The following is a 20,101-nucleotide window of genomic DNA, read 5'->3' as shown; positions in this document are numbered from 1 at the left end:
TGATTCTGATAATCAGAGAGTGCAGCAGTCACATTAAAAATCTGTTTTACCTGTTGGTGAACTCGCACGCAAGTATTCTTCAATTCGCTTAATTGTACACCACTGTGCTCTGGTCCAGAATATTAGTCACGAGCTCCTAATTGAGCTCCATCATGTTGGTGACAGTCCTATCAGGTGACTGACGGTTACCTCTCGGTGACGTCACTTGACAACAATTGATCCACCACAGACCTGTGTTCTACGTCATTGTAACTGATCGTCTTGCAACCCAAACACTTGAGCAGAAGGGAAATATAAAATGAGTTTGAGCTTGCTTTGTTATTTAAGTTAAGGAGTTCGACTTCTGATGGAATAAGGAGCATCTGAAAATCACACACACACACCTGTACAATGTGTGCGAAGGGAATGCCCTTCACGAGACTGAAAGCCTGAGTGTTAACATGAGCGTCAAAAAATAGTTCCCGAGAAAGGCGAGCGAAAATTTTGCGAAAATTCCAGGTGTCTGCGAGAACTGTCTCACAAGGGGTGACTACCTCGCTGTCACAAAAGCGACAGACTCCTGTCTAACAATGGCGCCATGAGGGAGGTAACTCCCGCTGGTGAGACGAGAGGACGCGGGCACGAGACGCACGCTCCTCCCTCACTTCCTCGGCAAGCGTTCCTCACTTCTGATCTCACTGACGTAATTATTCGTCACCTGCAGCCACGGCTACCACGGTACTCTTGATCGACATGCGGTCACGTGGCTGACAGGAGTTCGAACCTCGTCCCGCTGGACCGGTATACGGCGTCTGGCGAGTCTCAACGGTCGTCAGTGCTGCGGATGCTCCTTGTTTGTATTCGGACAACAACGGGTGAAAGAGTCGGTAGACGGGTGTCTGCCAGTGTGATGTCACTCAGTCGATAGACTATGCTGTGATCTGCAATATGATCAGGTTTTGCAGGAAGCATTTAGGTTGTTGACAGTGCGATGGTGAGTTGTTACCGCGAGGGGCAAAAAGAAAGAAAACGGCAAAACGCAAAGATGTTTTAATATAACATAATTCTTGTTTTCACTGGCCTGTATAGATTTATTAGTCAACAGCAATATCAATATGCTTGTTCAGAACCTTCTAGCCTCTACAATGGCAAGAATTCAATGATGCAATCCTTGCTGTTGGTGACCAGAACCTTGTAGTATCTTACAGAATGAAAATTTAAACTATAAATATTATTTAAAAGTAATTTTGCCTGTTTGGTTTTTGTCTGCATCTGTAAAAAAGCTGTCTGTCGAAAGACGGCCTGCATAGTAACTGACCAGGGATGACCGATTAATGGTCCTATGACCGTTTTATGGCGTCACAGTCGTTTTCAAGTCGTCAGTTAAAACACTTTACCCGACAGCAGCGCTGACACCTCGACTAAACATCGTGTACTCACTGTTCCAGCAGACCATTCCGGACCAAAAGGCAAATCTTCTAGAAGTGAAAAACATCAGACGCCATACATACAAGCGTAGCGCCATCTAGGGCTCACCGAGTACGGGTACGGTAACGGGTGGAGTCACGACAATGTGTGTTCTACGCCATAAGCTGAGGTGAACTGCTACACGCCGGTATTTCAAGTTGTAATTATTATAACACGAAGAATAGTCATCTTTATATATATACACACACACAGGCACACGCACACACTGCCGACTGTCGCGCGACCAAGCATGGCGCCATTGAAGCGTGGCGGTCTAACGGGCGGCCGCGTGTCTGTCTGCCCGCTCAGTGAGGACGAGGCTTAAGATGTTGTTGTTTTTGCTGACGTCACATGTTTATAGACTGGACACTGTCATCATGAAGCAGCGCGAGACTGATTGTCTAGGTGGACTTGTAGGTGATGATGCTGTGGTCACGACTGGCTTTTGAGAGGCGTGTTGTGATTGGTCAGTACAAGGTTGATCCCCCATTTGTCTTGGCTACGGCGGTATTAGAGGGTTAGGGCGATCCACGATATCAAGAAAGCAGTCTTCTTTAGCCAGAGGAGGGAGTGAGGCATCCTATTTACTCCAGTCATTTTCTCAGTGTTTAGACAAGGACCTGCATCAACAGTCAGCAAAGTCTGGTTCTCTGACTTTCATTGTGGACTCGGGGACTTATCACTGGCAAGGATGGACCCACAAGGTAGGAGGGTGATTTATTGTTTACTAGAACTCTGCCTCCTCTACAATAGAGATACAAATATCTGTGGATCAGGGAGGACTGTAACCTCATCCATCTTTGTGTGTTTCGGGCTGCACATCATTGTAAGATGGTTCAGATGCTGCCTGTGTTGCTCGTCGTATTGTTCCTTAATGTGGTTCCATGTTTCGATGAACGTAAAAAAAATACATTTTGTTGTTCATTCTTTCTCCAGTCGGGGTGAGAGAGAAACGGTTGTGAGTTAAAATGTGCCTTAAGCTTAAGGTAAATGTAAGGGAGGTAACATGGAACAAATGCACTTGAATCTTGTTACCCTGTAATAACTCAGGTCTGGGTGTCGATACCACTTCGTTCAAGTAGTAATTATAATAAAAGGTATAAAAAGTCATGATCGAAATGTGATAAATAAATACATTAAAATAAAGTCGACTTATGTGGACAGAAAATTATAAGCTAGTCGAGTTAAATATATAAATATCCTTAAATGGATGCATTCAGAGGTAGATTTTCTCAACGGAACCACCAAAACAACTTCATGTTAACAAGAAAATTTTTTAACTCTGTGCATCTTACATTAGGCTGGTGTTCTGTGTTACTAGTCCCTACTGTGTTGATTGGAAGTTCTTATCAGTTCCTCACGCCCCCTTGAAATCCTCAGAGAGAGAGAAAGAGGAGAGAAAGTAAAGAGGAGGAAGAAGGGTGAGGTACACTGCATCGACGCGAACTCTGTCGACACAAATATTTGAATAAATCCAGCTTTTAACCAGTTTGAGTTATTGCAGTTTAGATGCAGTTGCATACTCTGAGGGTAATTATTATTGCATATCAGAGACAAAAAAAAATAGAGAATGTGTTCATATAATGAAAATAATTATTATAATCATTATTATCATTATCATCCCCCTATGATTGTTTTGCAGGCATCCAGTTGAATCATTTTACATTCTGGCCGAAGCTGCTGCTGTTGCTTGTCATTCTACTCAATGACCCCTCATCCTCCGCCTCGGGGTCAAATGGTCAAGCTCTGTTCCAGTCCTTCGATGTGATTACCCACCGGGCGATGGGGAAGGCCACCCTTCTACAGATTCTGGGACTGAAGTCCCTCCCTCGGCCTGTGGGGAGGAGTAAGATTCCTCCATTCATGCACAGTGTCTTTAGAAAGCAGACAGTGGGAGGATCAAAAGTAGACAACGACACCATCAGAAGCTTCTACCCTCACGGTGAGTTCATCTTTGTGAATAGTTGAAGGTTCGTTGTTGCATCCTTGTTTTCATTCAAAATGCTGAATGAGGCAGCGGTGGTAGCTTAATGGCGTGAGGGTCAGCAAGGAACTGAGGTGAGCACGGTTAGAGGCACACGATGAGAGGCATTTAGTTAATTAAATGTACAAAAAATTAAAAAAAATACTTGTTGATCTAGTTAGTGTTATTTTGGTAACGTCTGTCAACACGAAATACATCAAAATGAAAGATGTGTTCTTATCTCCCTTTCACTCCTTGTCTCTCTCATTCTCTCTCTTACTCATCAATCCTTTCTTTTTATTTTCCAGCAAAATTTTATTTATTTGCCGAATTTCTGTATGCAGCATGAAAAATCTTGTTTCAACTATTTTGATTGGCTGTTTAAAAAAAGACATCACAGCAAGTAGCTCGAAACAGGATTGCAAATGTCAGCTTAATCTCCAAAATGTTTTCCTGTATTATTGTCAGCTTGTATTTCACCCCAAGCTCACAATTTAATTGTGTTTCTTACAATATCTTTGCAGACCACCATGCCTGCGACTGTGCCCCTAGTTCGTGTGTGTGTATGCTGTTTAACATCTCGGCGATCCCAGACACAGAGCAAGTCCGTGCTGCAAAGTTGCGGATACTTGTGGACGGTGGCGCCACACCACAGCAGCCGCCTGCGAACCTCACAGTCGAGATACACCAGATACAACACCACGGTGCGGAAATAAAATATCGACTCATGGACACGCAAATAATTAGCACCTCAAACACATCGTGGATGATTTTTAATGTCAAGCCTGCAGTCAAGAAATGGAAGCGAGGCTCTCGCTACAACCACGGCCTTCAGGTCAAGGTCGTGTCCTCAAGCCCCTTCCGGTCCGCGACCCAACACGTGCGACTAAAGAGAAGAGAGGACCAAACAGAGGACCAGTGGTTGAAGGAGCGCCCTCTACTTGTTACCTTCACGAACGATGGACGAGGCGGTCGCCGCGGTAGAAGACGTAGAACCATGAAGGAGGCAAGAGGCGAGAGGTATAAAGACCGTCCACGCGTCATCACACGCACCACCATCAGCAGCCACTGCCGCCGCCACCGGATGTACATCGACTTCAGCGAGCTGGGGTGGAGTGACTGGGTGGCTGCACCCTATGGATACAATGCGTATTATTGTGGCGGCGAGTGTAGCTACCCTCTGGCCTCCCACCAGAGCCCCACCAACCACTCCATCCTGCAGACGTTGGTGAAGTCCATCAACCCTCGTGCGGCATCCAACGTGTGCTGCGTGCCGACAAAGCTGTCGGCCATCACGATGTTGGTGCGGGATGGACAGAACCATGTTGTCCTTAAAAAATTGGAAAACATGGTGGTGGAGGAGTGTGGGTGCAGGTAGTGATGGGTGTCGGGGTGAGAGGGGGTTAGTATGAAGATGACTGCTGTGCTGTTACTGTTACTGTTGCTGTTATTGGGCTACTTACAACAAAGAGAAAAAAGAACTCCCAACGTATGGGAGAGAGACAGAGACACAGTGTGTAGCTGCGTGCTTTAGTTTCCATGTAAGAGCTGTAGAAATGAGACACTCTGATTAACAGTTTAAATTAGGGTTAGATGTGTGTGAATACAAATATTCATGTGTATATGTTCAATATTATTTATAATTTTGTGTGAATATAATATTCATTATTGTCTGTGTTTGACTAGCTATATAATTAAGCGAATGCTTTTATATAGTCAATATTACCTATTGTTGTAAGTATGTATATATATTTTATTATTTTGTATAATTTTCTGTTTGAATAGATAATTATACAAATGTTTTTATATAGACAATATTACATAGGATTTACATGGTCTGCTACGTGTATATATTATCTACGTATATGATTGTCTGAATACTCCTGAGAGCAATAATATTAGCTGATCAGATCCCACAGATAATTACTGGAAAAAAACTTTGTAAATGATAATAATTATAACAACAAGAAGTCCGTTTAGACTCGCGAGAAGCAGTGCTCGGTCAGGCGGGACAAGGTTCGAACTCCAGTCTAACCACGTGACCGCATGTCGGTCATGGATCAAGAGAACGACAGGAGCCGTTGCCGCAGGTGAGAAACGCGTGCGGAGTGAGGGAGGATCGTGCGTCTCTTACCGGCGTCCTATCGTCTGTCACCTGTGGGTTGCCTCCCTCCAGGCAGCACTGCGCTGATGTCCCCTTGCTGTAGGTGTTGTATTGGCAACACGTATTGTCTCGCTGTAACCGTGAGCAAATATTATCATTTTTTATAAATTTGTACAAAGTGACGTGTTAATATTGCTATAGCAATAATAAAAGATTTTAATAAAAACAATGCGAGATTGTATATGGGGATGAATAAGAGCGTGTGTGAGTCGTTATATATTAGCCTCAGTACCCCTAGGAGGGTGACGGACAAACGAAGAATAGTAAGTACAGTTTGAGTAAGTTATAACAAAAAAATACTATAGCGGCCAAAAATGTCAGTTCCTTTGTTTCTTTCTCTCCACACACACAGTCTGCTTGCATTTGCCGTCAAACACCTTGATATTGAAGTGTTCCAAAATATAACATTTTTTATTTTTTAAAAAAAGAAAACAAAACAAATTCAGCTGACTAAGCTAAGTATAAGACAAAGTGTCCTAAACAGCTATATCTTTCTGCAAACAAGACTAGAAAACGTCAGCCAGTTGGTTTGGGGGGAAAGTGCTTCTACCTCGAGGTGATGTGAGGAGGAAACCCGAGTACCCCGAAAAAACAAACCGACGGCCGTGCCAACAGGTGTTGCGAGACGCGATCTACGCTCGGGGCCTCAAGTCCAGGAGATCAAAAGGCCACCGCTCATTGATCCCCATTACGCTGCTACGTCACGTGTTGTTATTGAAGTCTGTGTATAAATCTTTGACGTCAGCACACACAATGACGTCTTCCTCATTAAGGGGGCCTCGTCGGGGGACAAGCCTCAAGTCTGTTGCTTCTTCCTGTCTTCGCTTTGGTGCAGACTCTTGGAGTGGAACACGGAACAGACGATGTTTACAAGGTGTCATCGGTACTGTTGTCATAGAAACCACGAGTTCGTCTGTCATTGCCTGTAGTCCTGTTACCGCCTGGTCCCTGACCAGTCACTAGACCATTAATCAAGTAATCCGTGGCATGCTAATTGGATACTACGTCGGTCATCGACATTATTTTATGTGTAGGAAATAAAAAGCATAATCTTTTTACTCATCTGAAAAATCCTTAATTCCGTCATTTAAAAAAAAAACTTTCTTATTAGTGTATCGACAACGGCAATCAGGAGTATGGTTTATGGTCCAAGTTCACCTGTCCGTCAGAATATTACGTGTTCATGACAAGCCGTTCGTACATGCGACAGGTGAGTCTTGAACACTATGGACGTTTTGTGTTTGTTTGAGACACAACCTCCACTGGTATTCATCGCCTATAAGCTAACGGTTCTTGTCAGCAAGCATGGGCCTGGCAGACAACTGTCTACCTGTTCTTTCACCTGTTACACTTTATTCTCTCCTCCGAGCACGTAACAAAGTAAACATCAGCATTGACGGACGAGTGAGACGCTGTGCTCAACCGTGCGTGACAAGGTTCCAGCTCCTGTGAGCGCACATGACAACCAGCCGCTCGTGAGACGTACGTGACGTCACGGCGCCCGGGCCAGTCACACCACAGGTGAGAATCACGTGGTGAGGAGGATCGCGAGGGAGGATTGTGCCCGTGCAGGTCTCACCGGCGTCCTCCCGCCTACCCAACGGGCGATGCCTCCTTCACACCGCTAATTCTCACTAAGTGTTGATGGACCCGCCTTGCGTCACAACATTAAATCGAAATTTACCTTTTTTTATTTTTTCAGAATTAGTGTTCTGTAACAGGATTGTTCAAAAGATTATCAGATATCCAAGTTTCTTCATTCACTCTAGGGTTTGGTGATAAGAACTGCGCCAGTGCTGAAGTACTACGACAAAGGGTTATCTCGTTATTTTTTCAGTGGGTCCAAGTTAGAACAGCACAGACTAGAGCCACAGGCAGACAGCTGTTTGGAAACAACCATCATGAATCCTGGCGGACTCCCCCTGGTGACTGTGATCAAACTAACACTAATTCAAGTGCTCGTTGCTCAATCAGTCTATAAAAGTAAGCAAAGATTTGACACATGTCTTTCATACATCGTGTTACTGATTGTTGCTCCATTTCCCCTACAATCGCATTCGGAAATGGTTTCACATTGAACAGAGGGAGGGTTCAGTGCGAGGTACTGTGAGGGAGTCGTGAGGTCATCAGACGCCATGTTAGTAACGCCAACTGTCCAAAATGTTAAATGAAATGCCGACTGAATGTGTTTATTTTCTGGTCTTCTAAATAAACTTCTAAATAAAGTAACCACGTTTCCAGGGTCAACGGTCTGCTACGGTGACCTCGGCTGCTTCAGCAATGATGCTCCATTCTTCAGTCTGGAGCGTCCCATCTCCTTTCTCCCCCAGTCTCCTGACGTCATCAACCCCACCTTCACTCTTTACACCCGCCAGTCACCTGCACAGGGCTACAGGCTGAGGTCAGGGGACACGACAGGGTTAGCGAGGTCGACATTCAACGCCAGCCGACCCTCCAAGTTCATCGTACACGGCTTCCTCGAAAGTTTCTTGGCGACTTGGATGCCTGTAAGTCTAGTGTTTAGCAAAACAAGTAAACCAAGTAAATATTTATAATTTAGGGGGCTGTCAACACTGGTTTAAACATGAATTAAATATATGCGAGTGTGTAAGAGTGTGTGAGGGAGAGAGAGAGAGAAATTCATTGAAATCAAGAGTGAGCATTGTGTAGCAAAGAATAATTATGATAAGAGAGAGTTCGATTATGCGATCGTAGATCAGTCAGTAAAATCTTCTCTGTCTCTCTCAAGTCGACAGTTCAACTTACCCATCTTTTCTACAATCTTTCCCATTTTTAAGATACCAATTTAAAAACCGTGTATCTACGTTTTAAATGTGTATATAATAATCTAAAGAATGCGCTTTACGTGAGTTCACGATTTTGCCCTGAGTACACGACTTACTCTCGCTACATGACTACAGCCACAGGACAGACTTACATCATAGGTAAGACACTGATCACGATCTTATCATGTCTTTTTTCAGGTACTGCTCGCGATCTGTTTATGTTTGTCTATAAGGTATAGCTGAGGACTTATCTCTGTCTTGTGCAAAATACTGTTGAGGACGTTTTTGTTTTCTGTAAGATACTGTTGAGGACTTATGTGTTCTTTTATTTTGTTTGTTTGTTGTTGTTGTTTTGTTTTGTTTTGTGTAGGACATGAAAGACGCACTGCTGAGACAGGGGGACTACAACGTGGTGCTCGTGGACTGGGGATCAGGATCCTTCTCTCTCTATGGACAAGCGTCAGCCAATGGTCGAGTCGTGGGGGCCATGATAGCGCAGCTGATTACTTTTATCCAGGTGAGCCAATGCAGAGCTTTTTTTTCAATGTTGTCCTGATAACTGTCAAAACCTACGCACACGCTTCAGATGCCAGAAAAAAACTAGAGTAAAAGCTTTGAAAGGAGCTATTCAAATAAACAGTTTATTTATATTTTTTATTTTGTTGTTATTTTATTTATTTTTATTTGTATTAGCTTGAGAACGAGCTTGGTGAAGTCTGAAATCTAGACTCAAATTTTAAAAGACGTAGGAAAAAAATTCAATCACAATAAGGTTCCTGCTGTTTAGAACACGACAGGAGCTCGTCTAGAGGACATGCACATCGTGGGACACAGTCTGGGCTCGCACGTGGCTGGCTATGCCGGAGAGAGACTCAAACACCTGGGCAGAATCACAGGTAAGAGAATCCTAGACATTTATCTTCCACATTCTTCACTTATTCATGTGTTTGTTAGTCTGTTTTTCCATTTGCTAGTCTGTGTCTTTGTTTCCCTATTGTCATTGAAAACATAACTATTGTCAGATTATTGGTATTTTTAATGATTATATAAAATAGTATGAAAACCTAAAAGAATATACTTTGCAAAGTGTTTTGTGCTATTTCAGTGTTTAAGGCTTTGTAATGAAATATTGAATGAGAATAAGTCTGCTGCTGCAGGACTGGACCCTGCCGAGCCTTATTTCCAGCACACGGACCCGACCGTCAGACTGGATCCAACTGACGCTCTCTTTGTCGACGTCATCCATACAGATGGCGCTAGCTTCTACAGCACAAAGCTCGGTAACATGCACTCCTTCTACACATGTACAACAGGATGCATGCATGAATAATGTTCTGAATGAATTTCTTTCTCAGCTTGAAAGTCGAACTTGGAGATGAGAAGTAACAGTGATTCTGTAACATCGAGCTCTGTACCTTCAGGACGACGATTGTTTAATTAATTATTTAATTATTTCAATAAGTAAATGTATAACAGTAGGGCGTACTTCAAAGAAATAAATTCCTTACTCCAGGCTTGGGAATGGCCCAGGCCTGTGGTCACGTGGACTACTACCCTAACGGAGGTCACGACCAGCCGGGTTGTGACAAGTCCCCCATCACGCACCTGGAGGAGAACGGTCTGTACCTGGGGGTGCGTGAGATTATCGGGTGCAACCATGCGCGTGCCTACCATCTGGCCATCGACTCCATCAACAGCGCCTGCCCCTTCCTCGCATACCGCTGCGACAGCGAGGACGACTTCAAGGTGAGGGCCGCTAGGGGGCGTGAGTGGAGCGTGTGGAGTGCGTGTGAGGTGTGTAATGGTGTGTATGTGTGTATGTGTGTGTTCTCAATACGTGCCTTCCTTATCAATGTCAGGTAAAGAACTGGATCCACGCGTCTTTCTGTCCCTCTCCAGGCCGGCCGATGCCTGTTGTGCAGTGGACAGGGTTGCAGACACATGAGTCTGACCTCTGACCCTGTCAAACCACCCATTGGCTCCTCCCTTCTAAAGTACTACCTCCGGACCGCCGACCTCCCCCATTACTGCCGTCAGTGTTCACTGTTCAGTAATCAAATCATCTATGGTAGTTTACTTAAGTCATAACTTCTGTGAAGCTGATTGTCTGGTGATGTATAGAGGAGTGAGTGGGTGAGTGGGTGAGTGGGTGAGTGGGTGAGTGGGTGAGTGAGTGAGTGAGTGAGTGAGTGAGTGAGTGAGTGAGTGAGTGAGTGAGTGAGTGAGTGAGTGAGTGAGTGAGTGAGTGAGTGAGTGAGTGAGTGAGTGAGTGAGTGAGTGAGTGAGTGAGTGAGTGAGTGAGTGTGAGTTTTAAAAATATACCTAAGATTTGTATGTAAACAATGCAAACAAAACCGCCACTTTGTCCTGCTTTAACCTTCTGTACTCTTGCGCGAAAGCATGTATTGGAGCAGGTGACTACTATATGACGTCACCAACGTGCAGGCTACCACTACGGACTGTCCCTGACGCTTGCCCAGCCAATCGCCAGCCAGCAGGAGCGAGGCACGCTGTACGCCAGACTGACGGGCACTTCCGGTCATACAGAGGAGGTCAAGCTCACCAACGAGTAAGTTGCTCGTCACCAGCTGCGGTGAAGATGGCAGCGATCGGTCAAACAATACGTCACTCATTTCTCTTATTTTACAAGTCATTTCGAGACACCAAGATCTCTTGTTTTCCTAGTATGAATGTCGTAGTCACGTGACCATACAAATTGCAATTACCAGCAGAAGTGCTTGCGGCTAAATAAACACCAAACATTTCAGTAACGTCTACTTCAACCCCGGGCAAACATACACCTTCGTTATGACTTCAAAGCTGCCGCTGGGTGACGTCACGAGCGTGGAGGTCAGGTGGGACCACGACTCGGAGCTTCTGAACGTCTTCTCGTGGAATGTTCTGGGCCTTCGCCACCCCAAGCTATATGTGGGCAGGATTGATATCACCAGCGGGGAGACTCAACAAACGTATGTCCTGTGTTTATTGTTATTATTATTAGTATAATTGGTGGTAGTGGGGATGTTCTAGTCATTGTTGTTGTTTTGTTGTTTGTTTGTTTTTTGGGAGGGGGGGTTGTCTTTTTTCCCATTCAATGGGTTTTTTAAAAAGTATTTTTATTAATCTAATCTGCTTCTGCTTTAATTCTAAACATATTTCTTTCCTTTGTTATCTTGCTGTTCATTGTCGTTTTTCCAATTTTTAAAGCAGAAGCATATGTATGATGAATGATGACGAGGATGATGATGAGGATGAGGATGATGGATGATGATCTAATGATAATAATATTTTTCTTTAGCGCTACCTTCTGCGGTCAAGGCATCGGCGTGGAAACGGATCAAGCGCAAGTCTTTTCCGGCAAATGTTGACAAATTAATCTTTATGTAAGCATTGGTGGCATAAAATAAACAGTTCTGACTGCATGCAGTTATGTTGAATTGGAACTGTGTGCTCATCACTAGTTGACACTCAAATGCATGTGATTAACTTTGTGAGTTGTTAGTTTGACTGAGTTTAAAGAACTTAGCTTTGCCGCCACTTCCAGCTCTAGACAGGAACAGACATTGTGCCTCCTCCTCCTCCTCCTGTGCTGCAATATGTTGCATTCTTCTTTAAAGCAATAATCTTGTTAACAATTCGTCACACACCAGTGACTTGATATACATTCAAGCAAGAACTCCATACTAATAAATTTACAAGCTTTTGTCAATCAAAAAACGTGTTTATTTCCATCTGACAACACCAAATGGACTCGCTTCTTGATAGGTCACACCTTTGTGGTCGACATCCACCACTCATCGTCCTCAACATTTCGATGCAAAGAGCGATGTCACGTCTGTTTCAACTCCAGTGTTATGGCCGCAGAAGACGACGCTGGATAAAACATTCATAAAATAATTATTGACAAATAAACAATTGTCATTTGAAGAAACAGTATCATCATTTTAACGATGTCTTAACAATAAATTACATTTACGTCACATTCGTGTTGTTGTATTAAAATAATCAACAAAACGATGATACTGATTACAAAAATAGCAAAAAGATACCGACAAGAGTTTTGAGGGAAATGTTTTTAGTGTCCGAGGAAAAAAGTTTTTGTGTGTGTGTGTTAATGGAGTCGAAGTTTGCTTACGGGGTTGCTTCATCTGGTTTGAAGACTTGAATCCTGTCCACAAACAACGTGGGGTGGCGAAGGCCCAGAACGTTCCAGGAGAAGACGTTGAGGAGTTCCGAGTCGTGGTCAAAGCGGACAGCAACGTTTGTGATGTCACCTACTCGGTGCTTTGACGTCGCCACGTAGGTGTAAATTTCGCCGGGGTTGAAGTAGACGTTGCTGTAATGTTAAGTGTAGGTTTAGTCGTTAGCATATCAGAGAAGAAATCCAGCAAGAAAGCATCTCATGAGAGGTTTGTCTCAAAATTATTTTTTTACTCGACCGAACACATGACGTCAAGGTTTCCGTTAGTTCTAAATTCATCAGAAGTTTTTTCAACTCTTTCGTACTTTTATATTCAGAGTCTGAATAAATTGTTCATAAACATGAATTTGTGATATCTCACAGATAGTTATAAAACTTACTAAGTTATTTTTTTTTTCCTTTTTTCTTTTGTTGCATGTCTTTGAACGCAAATCTGCGGTTATGTCATAATTATACTACTATATGTCTTTGTAGACGTACCTCTATCTATCTCATGTCAACGATCTTGCCATGTCACATGTATTGGGTGTTTGGGTTTAATGTTTTTGGTTGGGGTGGTGGGGTTACAAATTACCTCATCTTCTTGACCACGTGAAAACAAATTTGGAATTATGTTACGTTTGTGCACATGTATTATACCAGTTAAACCAGAGGTAATGACGGTAAGCATGAGTAATTGTTGTCCTGCAGTCAGTCCAAGGATTACTGAATGAAAAATAAAAATCTGGACTTGAGGAGACTGGTCAAGTACTTACTCGGGGGTGAGCTGCACCTCCTCGCTCTGACCGGAAGTGCCTGTAATCTTGGCGTACAGTTTGCCTCGCTCCTGCTGACTGGTGGACGTCTTGGCCAACGTCACCGTTACCTTGTAGTGATACCCTGCACCCCAACAAAGTTTTGTCACTCTCCTTGGTACCACAGTGCCTTGCGAATGGACTATAACCTTTGCGCTCGATGGAAACACTGACAGGGGACAGAAGCCTGTTCAGATCTTTCATGGCGCTGTCTGGGCTACCCACCCAAACTGCTATTCCCTCCCCCAGAAAATCGGCTTACGAAAAGTGAAAAAGACGGGGATAAAGTGTCTGTCTTGTGAGAATGGAAGCCTTGGTGACTGATTTACTACGAAGGGTCATAGGTCAAGATAACTTAAGTTCCCAAGAGTTACATATACCTATCAAAAAGGAGACCCGAAAATGGGAGAAGTTTTTACGAAAGAGACAACAACTTACTGCAGTAGGGTGGCAGGTCACCAGTGTTGAAGAAATATTTCACGCCAACTGTTCCGCGAGGTGGCTTCACTTCGTCTGCGTGCATTCCCATGATGCCACAGCCCTGACCGCTGCACGGGAGACACCTGCCGGCCTGAAAACAAAGGCCACATGCCTAAGTCGCCCCTGTTTCCATTGTAAGAGTCACATCCTTTAGAAGTGTTTCTTCCCGAAAAATTAATCCTCTTTTTTCATTGAGGTTACATGCCTCGAACAGATTATATTTTTATAGTAATTCCCTTCGATTATGTATTTATTTTTGATATATTCCTGATTAGAGGTAAGTCCATGAAAAGTAATCTCAATTAAGCTGTCCTGTAAGGAATTGTTTTTCCAAAGAAAACAACTTCTTATTGTCTGTCTCCATAGTGATCGTTCTTAAAATCTACACATTCGATGCAATTAATAAAAACCTTGACTCAGAAGCATATTTCACAAAGGTCCCCATTCTTGATATTTTTTTTCAGGGACTGCTACTTAGCCCTACTATTGACTCAATTAACAATATTTTAAAAGTTTTTCGATGAAGCTTGCCTTAAAGTCGTCCTGGCTGGCGCAGCGGTATGCTTGGAAAGGACACTGGCTGTTGATGGAGTCGTGGAAGAGATGGTAGGCTCTCATGTGGTTGCAGGCGACGAACTCCCTGAACCCCAGGTAAAGGCCGTTTTCCACAATGTGGGTGACTGGACCCTTCTCGCACCCAGGCTGTTTTTCACCCCCGTTTGGATAATAGTCGACATGTCCACAAGCTTGCGACATACCCAGGCCTGAAACACATCCGTCAGTTTGTTTGGAATATGAACTCTCTAGGGTGAAGCAGCTGCATGATGTCAGCAAAACCACTCAAGTGTGCAGGATAAACCTGATCACAATAATTTTTACATCAAAATAAAAAGGAAATCGCCCTCCGGGATAAATAAAGTGCTAAATTATCAATACGAAAGAAGGACATGAAATTTCGGTTTAAGATGTCAGCCATTACCGAGATTTGTGCTGTAGAAGCTGGCGGCATCCGAGTGGATGACGTCGACGAAGAGGGCGTCGGTTTCGTCCAATCGGACTCGTTTATCTGTGTTTTGGAAGTAGGGTTCGGCGGGGTCCAATCCTAGACACAGTGAATGACACAGAATGGTAACAGGGTCTAACACAGGGAATGAGAAAAATAATAACAGTACGTCCTTCACACAGTGAATGGCAAGACTGATGGTGAAGGCACGCTTGTACCACAAACATGATTATAATCAATCATAATTTTATGTATAATCATTAGAAGTATAATCAATATTTGAGTTATAATTAATTCAAATCCTTTTCAGATTCTTACGACTGACAGACGGAATATACTTATTTTGTAAATATAATTACCTTGGTATTAGTTGTCATCGCAATACGTGTGATACTACCAACATTATTTTGTATGCTAGTGGTAGTGCTTGTGACTCCACTTTTATTTTATAACTCTTTGATTCTGCCAAACCTGTCATATCACATTTATCGCCATACCTGGCAACCACTGAAATGTTACCTGCGGACCCTGTTAAGACGTCGTAGCATTATTACCTGTGATTCTACCCAGGTGCTTCAACCTCTCTCCTGCGTAGCCGGCCACGTGCGAGCCCAGACTGTGTCCCAGGATGTGCATGTCCTCCGGACGAGCTCCTGTCACATTCTGCAGGACACACACACAATCCATTTATTTTATTAACAACGCGTGCATGCACATGCTTTTTTTTACCCAACCTTTTCTTCTACATTCTGTTTTTCAAGATCTTTCTTTCTGTGTTAATTCTTGCTTCCTTCAGATTGAGTTTATCAGGTTTATTGGTAGTAAGTTAGTAAGATGCATGTGAGCTTTATTAGAGCTGACATGTGTGCCATGATGCACAGTGTTATTCAGAGTTATATTGGCTTGATGTGTGATTTTTATTTTTATGTCTACTGCCTTCGACAATTTGAGTTTAATGGGTGTGCACAGATCATGAGGCTGCTTTGTAGTGCGGCTAGTTACAATATAGATTTTATTATCAACGTCGTCATCGTCATCATCATCATCATCATACCTGCATGAAAGTGATCAGCTGAGCAATCATGGCCCCCGCGACCCGAGTGTTGGCCGTGCCCTGTCCGTACAGAGACAGTGACCCTTGACCCCAGTCGACGGTGATGACGTTGTAGTCGCCGTGCTTGAGGAACTCGTTCTTCATGTCCTGCGATTGACGTGAACACGTGAGCGTCAGCTGTCAGCCTCGATACCGAGGAACGCTACATTTCTGCTGATTATTCACTGCTTCACAAAACTTTCTTACTGTTCATAATTTTTTAAAATTTTATATAAACCCGATTGAAGGATGAACATATTAAAACCCATCTCTTCAGGTTTGAAGATATACAACGAAGAGAAAGGTAAACATAAAGCATGCAACGTTGATAGTTGACGAAAAATACTAAAATACAATAACAGGGCTTCCTGCCTGCTGAGATAGTATTGCCTTAAGAATTCTAATGTGGCGGGTGGTCGGCTTCAGCAAGAGCCACCCAGGATTTGTTTATTAGTTTCAAATCAATGAGCGACAGTAATAGCAAAAATAGTGTGTGTGTTAGTTATTATCTATCTACATCTCTCTCATTGGAAGGTTATTCATCATCAGATGACGAGTTGGGATGCGGGAGCTGAGCCTTGATACGTACCACCATCCACGTTCCCAGAATGCCGTTGTCCAGCCACCCGTGCACGATGAACTTGGAGGGGCGACTGGCGCTGAAGGTGGAGGCCAGGAGTCCCACCTTATCTCCGGCCTTCAGCTGGCGACCCTGAGTGGGGGACTGGCGGGTGTAGAGGGTGAACTTGGGGTTAATGGTGTCGGGAGACTGGGGCAGCAGAGAGATGGGGCGCTGCAGGCTGAAGAAGGGAGCATCGTTGCTGAAGCAGCCCAGCTCACCGTAACACACGGAGGACCCTGGCGACACCAAGCGACGGTTGTGAACTCTGAGCTTCATTCCTCAGTTCCTTGATTTTTGTTGATTTTTGTTGTTGTTTGTTGCTGTTTGTTATTGTTTGTATTGTTTGTTGCTGTTTGTTGTTGTTGTGTTCGTTATTGTTGTTTCTTATTGTTGTTTGTTGTTGTTTGTTGCTGTGTTTTTGTTTTATCTTTTACTTCTTTGCCTTTGGACTGCATACCTGCAGTAGCCTTCAACAGAATCTAAGAAATCTCTTCTTCTCATCAGTGTTATCAACAGGTGAGTGACTTTTCTGTCTGTCTGTCTGTCTCTCTGTCTGTCTGTCTGTCTGTCTGTCTGTCTGTCTGTCTGTCTGTCTGTCTGTCTGTCTGTCTGTCTGTCTGTCTGTCTGTCTGTCTGTCTGTCTGTCCACATTACGTAAAAGTCGCGCAGACCGAAGCCTCATGTTTGTTCTCACGACGAGGACAACACGGCTCGTGTGACCATGTCTAAATTTAGTAACTCGGGGACATGCGTTTCAGAAAACACGTGACCAGAGATAAGGTAGGAACGGTCCCTCCAAGATAAGTGCTCTCGAACTAACCACAATACGTATACAATGCGAAGTTCAGTAATTATGTCTTCTTAAACTGTAAGATGAGGGAGCCGAATATCCAAGAAAGCTCTTTCATGCCAAACCTACCAACCAAACAAACCAACCAACCTTTGAAGAGGAACAAATAATGGGTTTTTCCTAGCAACGATTTCGTTTCTCTCTTGCAAGGGTCCAACAACAAAACAGCCCGCCCCTGCTTTTCAGAACTCTTTATCTTGACTGATAAACCCAGGAACCAATTTTTGCTAGGTGTGGGCCTCTAATCAAGGAGCTTCTGCTCCGAATTCCATCTTCGATCTTGACGAACAAGCAATAGGTTTCAACAGCTGATTGTTTACTTGCTTTGGCGGGAAAGAGCTTGTTGATTTTGCACTGGGAGGGGAGAAGGAGGGGAAAGCGGAATACCCTGAGAAAACTCCCGACGGCTGCCCCTGAGAACAGGTGTCACTAGTTTTCATAGCACATTGTCAAATCCTTTTTAAAAATCATCCTCAAAACCTGAAGCTAGTTTACTATCATGAACGACCAAGGAATTTTCATCGCCTGTTCTTTTGGTTAAGCATCCAAACTTAGATAAATTGATCGTAGATCTTTTTGAACCAGGGTTAGGATACTTAAAGCGTCTTTCAGCTTTGCCTTGACACCATAAATATAACCATACAATCCTGCCGTGTGTGTTGCTGACTTCTTGCTGTGTATGGTAATGTTCGTAGGTATGTATCTCAAGAAAGGATAAAGTATATTTGAAGGAGGTATGCATGACCTTGACCTGGTCATTAGAAAAATACTGCACCTACTCCTGTAGGGAAATGCTGGCTAAGACCCAGTCCGATGTGTGATAGTTTTACCCAACTCATCCACAACTTCACCTAGTGGATGAAAAAAAAACTTTGGGGAGGGAAAACCGTTAAAGTTTACTTACTCTTCACGTGCTGATGCTCGTGTTCAGGGACAACGTGCGAGGACGTCAGCAGTGCCACTGCCAACAGACAAAGCCCACGGAGCAGCATGGCTGTACGACTCGGCAACGTGTTCCGACTGTTGGAGGCTACCACCGACTTTTGAGTGGAGAGAACCTGCAGGATTTATAGCACCACGGTCCACAAAATGCTGTACTGCGCTCTCGAAGCTGCGGGGTACCGCCATCTCCCACGGGTACCTCTCAGCCAACACTGATAAGCGGCCAGCGGCGAACACGCAGACAGCGGGACAGCGAAAGGAGAAAAAAGAGAGGAATTCAATAACCAAGACTTTATTTTCAATGGACGGATTAAAGATAAACACTCCAGTAAACCTATGGGCATAAGGGGCTCGCTGGGTCATACGGGTGTGTGGAAGGCGGAGTTCAATCCTTACCGTCGACCGCATTTATCTCCCCTGACACGTTGGGTAGCCATTTCTGTTAATCAGCTCCTGTGGGATGAGAGTGGGAAAAAAGAGCTTTCCATCCACTTTTGAATGAAAAGCCTAAAGCCTTCTTTTTTTATTTTTATAGTCCAACTCATTAACCATCTTTCTACGCTCTTTCCTTAGAATGCATTAACCTCTGCTTTCACTTCTCTTGTGGTCTTTATTCTTTGTGTCATGAGCATATTCCTGCACACTTCTCTTTTTTGTGGGAATTTGGGAACATCAGTATAGGATGCTTGTTTTTCGTCAACGGAAAGTGGTTAGTCGCTCGAGTGCGGGGCAATTAGAGACTTGTGAGAAACTTTAACAAACATATTAAACCGGGTTGGTCTTTAAAGATGCTGTTCACGTGGACGACGTTTCCTCAGAATAGGATGGCATTCTCAGATCCTCCATGGCAAGACGTGATTGACGACATCAGCAACTTTTTTCCAGACCATCGTTGGGAGCATCACGATCTTACTCGTCAAGAGGTGGACTAGGTGATGAGGACGATGTTTGTCTCGGTGGAAAAGATGAAGAGTAAAAATATGGAAGTAACAGAGAATCGCCCATGACCCACCTTGAAGGTTCTCCCTGGAAGTCCTTAGAATGATTTAAAATTTTCCTCTTAAGACATTAAAATGCCTTCCATGGACTTCGTAAAATATTCTTCATAAATGCCTGTGATTCTTGGTGGGATTGCTATCATCTGGATATCAACTGATATCAACTTCCTTCTCAGGCTTTTTTCTTGCCTATTGATGTTTTCTTCTCGTTTGTGAATCTCTCCAACAGATGGAACTTAAAAGGGCCAGCTGTGTGTTGTTGTGTTTTAATGCAGTGTGGTCCTTTTCTAGTCTGACACGTTAATTTTAGAACTGGTCCGACAGGATGGCCCTGCACTGCCACTGATAAGACCAGGCTGCAGGTTTTTCAACCTCTTTACGTCAAGGACAGAAAACGAATGAATGAACGAATTAACAAATGAACGAACAATCAGACAAAAGAAAGAAAGCAAGAAAGTAAGTTATTAATCCAAGAAGAAACAACGAGAAAGAGATTAATAAATGAAAGGAAAAAAAAAAGAAGCCCTGTGATTTCAAAATAGATGAGAATACATCTATACATTGTCATTTGTTGTGACAGTTCATGTCACCTGCATGATCGCGGGCGTGTTCATACGTGCTTGACCGCCTATTTCTCTAATTTTTTAATTCCTCAGCAATACAGAGTTTTTGAACTAGACCCTGTTGATAACCAACGAACGATCCAACAAAATTGACAGCTAGGAAGAACAAAGTTTATAATCTTACATCGTTCTTTGC

General features: G+C 43.6%; 3 protein-coding genes across 3 annotated transcripts; 2 read left to right on the top strand and 1 right to left on the bottom strand.

The window, feature by feature from the left end:
- The first annotated feature begins 1,866 nt into the window (after positions 1 to 1,866).
- Positions 1,867 to 4,787, top strand: LOC112573777 (bone morphogenetic protein 4-like). The gene is made up of 3 exons (XM_025254376.1): positions 1,867 to 1,963; positions 3,089 to 3,388; positions 3,934 to 4,787. Exons 1-3 carry the CDS (start codon positions 1,867 to 1,869, stop codon positions 4,785 to 4,787), a joined length of 1,251 nt encoding a protein of 416 aa, XP_025110161.1.
- A 2,594-nt stretch (positions 4,788 to 7,381) lies between these two features.
- LOC112574084 (pancreatic triacylglycerol lipase-like) lies at positions 7,382 to 11,781 on the top strand. The gene is made up of 10 exons (XM_025254941.1): positions 7,382 to 7,556; positions 7,815 to 8,080; positions 8,730 to 8,876; positions 9,147 to 9,255; positions 9,517 to 9,639; positions 9,873 to 10,105; positions 10,259 to 10,391; positions 10,805 to 10,928; positions 11,128 to 11,328; positions 11,658 to 11,781. Exons 1-10 carry the CDS (start codon positions 7,475 to 7,477, stop codon positions 11,725 to 11,727), a joined length of 1,488 nt encoding a protein of 495 aa, XP_025110726.1. The 5' UTR covers positions 7,382 to 7,474; the 3' UTR covers positions 11,728 to 11,781.
- A 278-nt stretch (positions 11,782 to 12,059) lies between these two features.
- Positions 12,060 to 18,463, bottom strand: LOC112574081 (pancreatic triacylglycerol lipase-like). Its single transcript, XM_025254925.1, has 10 exons — positions 18,307 to 18,463; positions 16,520 to 16,788; positions 15,892 to 16,038; positions 15,392 to 15,500; positions 14,814 to 14,936; positions 14,366 to 14,598; positions 13,793 to 13,925; positions 13,316 to 13,439; positions 12,495 to 12,695; positions 12,060 to 12,232 (listed from the first exon to the last, which is right to left on the bottom strand). The coding sequence occupies exons 1-10, from the start codon at positions 18,392 to 18,394 to the stop codon at positions 12,163 to 12,165; spliced, it is 1,497 nt and encodes a 498-aa protein (XP_025110710.1). The 5' UTR covers positions 18,395 to 18,463; the 3' UTR covers positions 12,060 to 12,162.
- Positions 18,464 to 20,101: the final 1,638 nt, after the last annotated feature.

The sequence above is a fragment of the Pomacea canaliculata genome, linkage group LG10 (assembly GCF_003073045.1).
Source record: "Pomacea canaliculata isolate SZHN2017 linkage group LG10, ASM307304v1, whole genome shotgun sequence".
In the NCBI taxonomy this organism is placed as follows: domain Eukaryota; kingdom Metazoa; phylum Mollusca; class Gastropoda; order Architaenioglossa; family Ampullariidae; genus Pomacea; species Pomacea canaliculata.
This window is presented reverse-complemented; position numbering and strand designations above follow the sequence as displayed.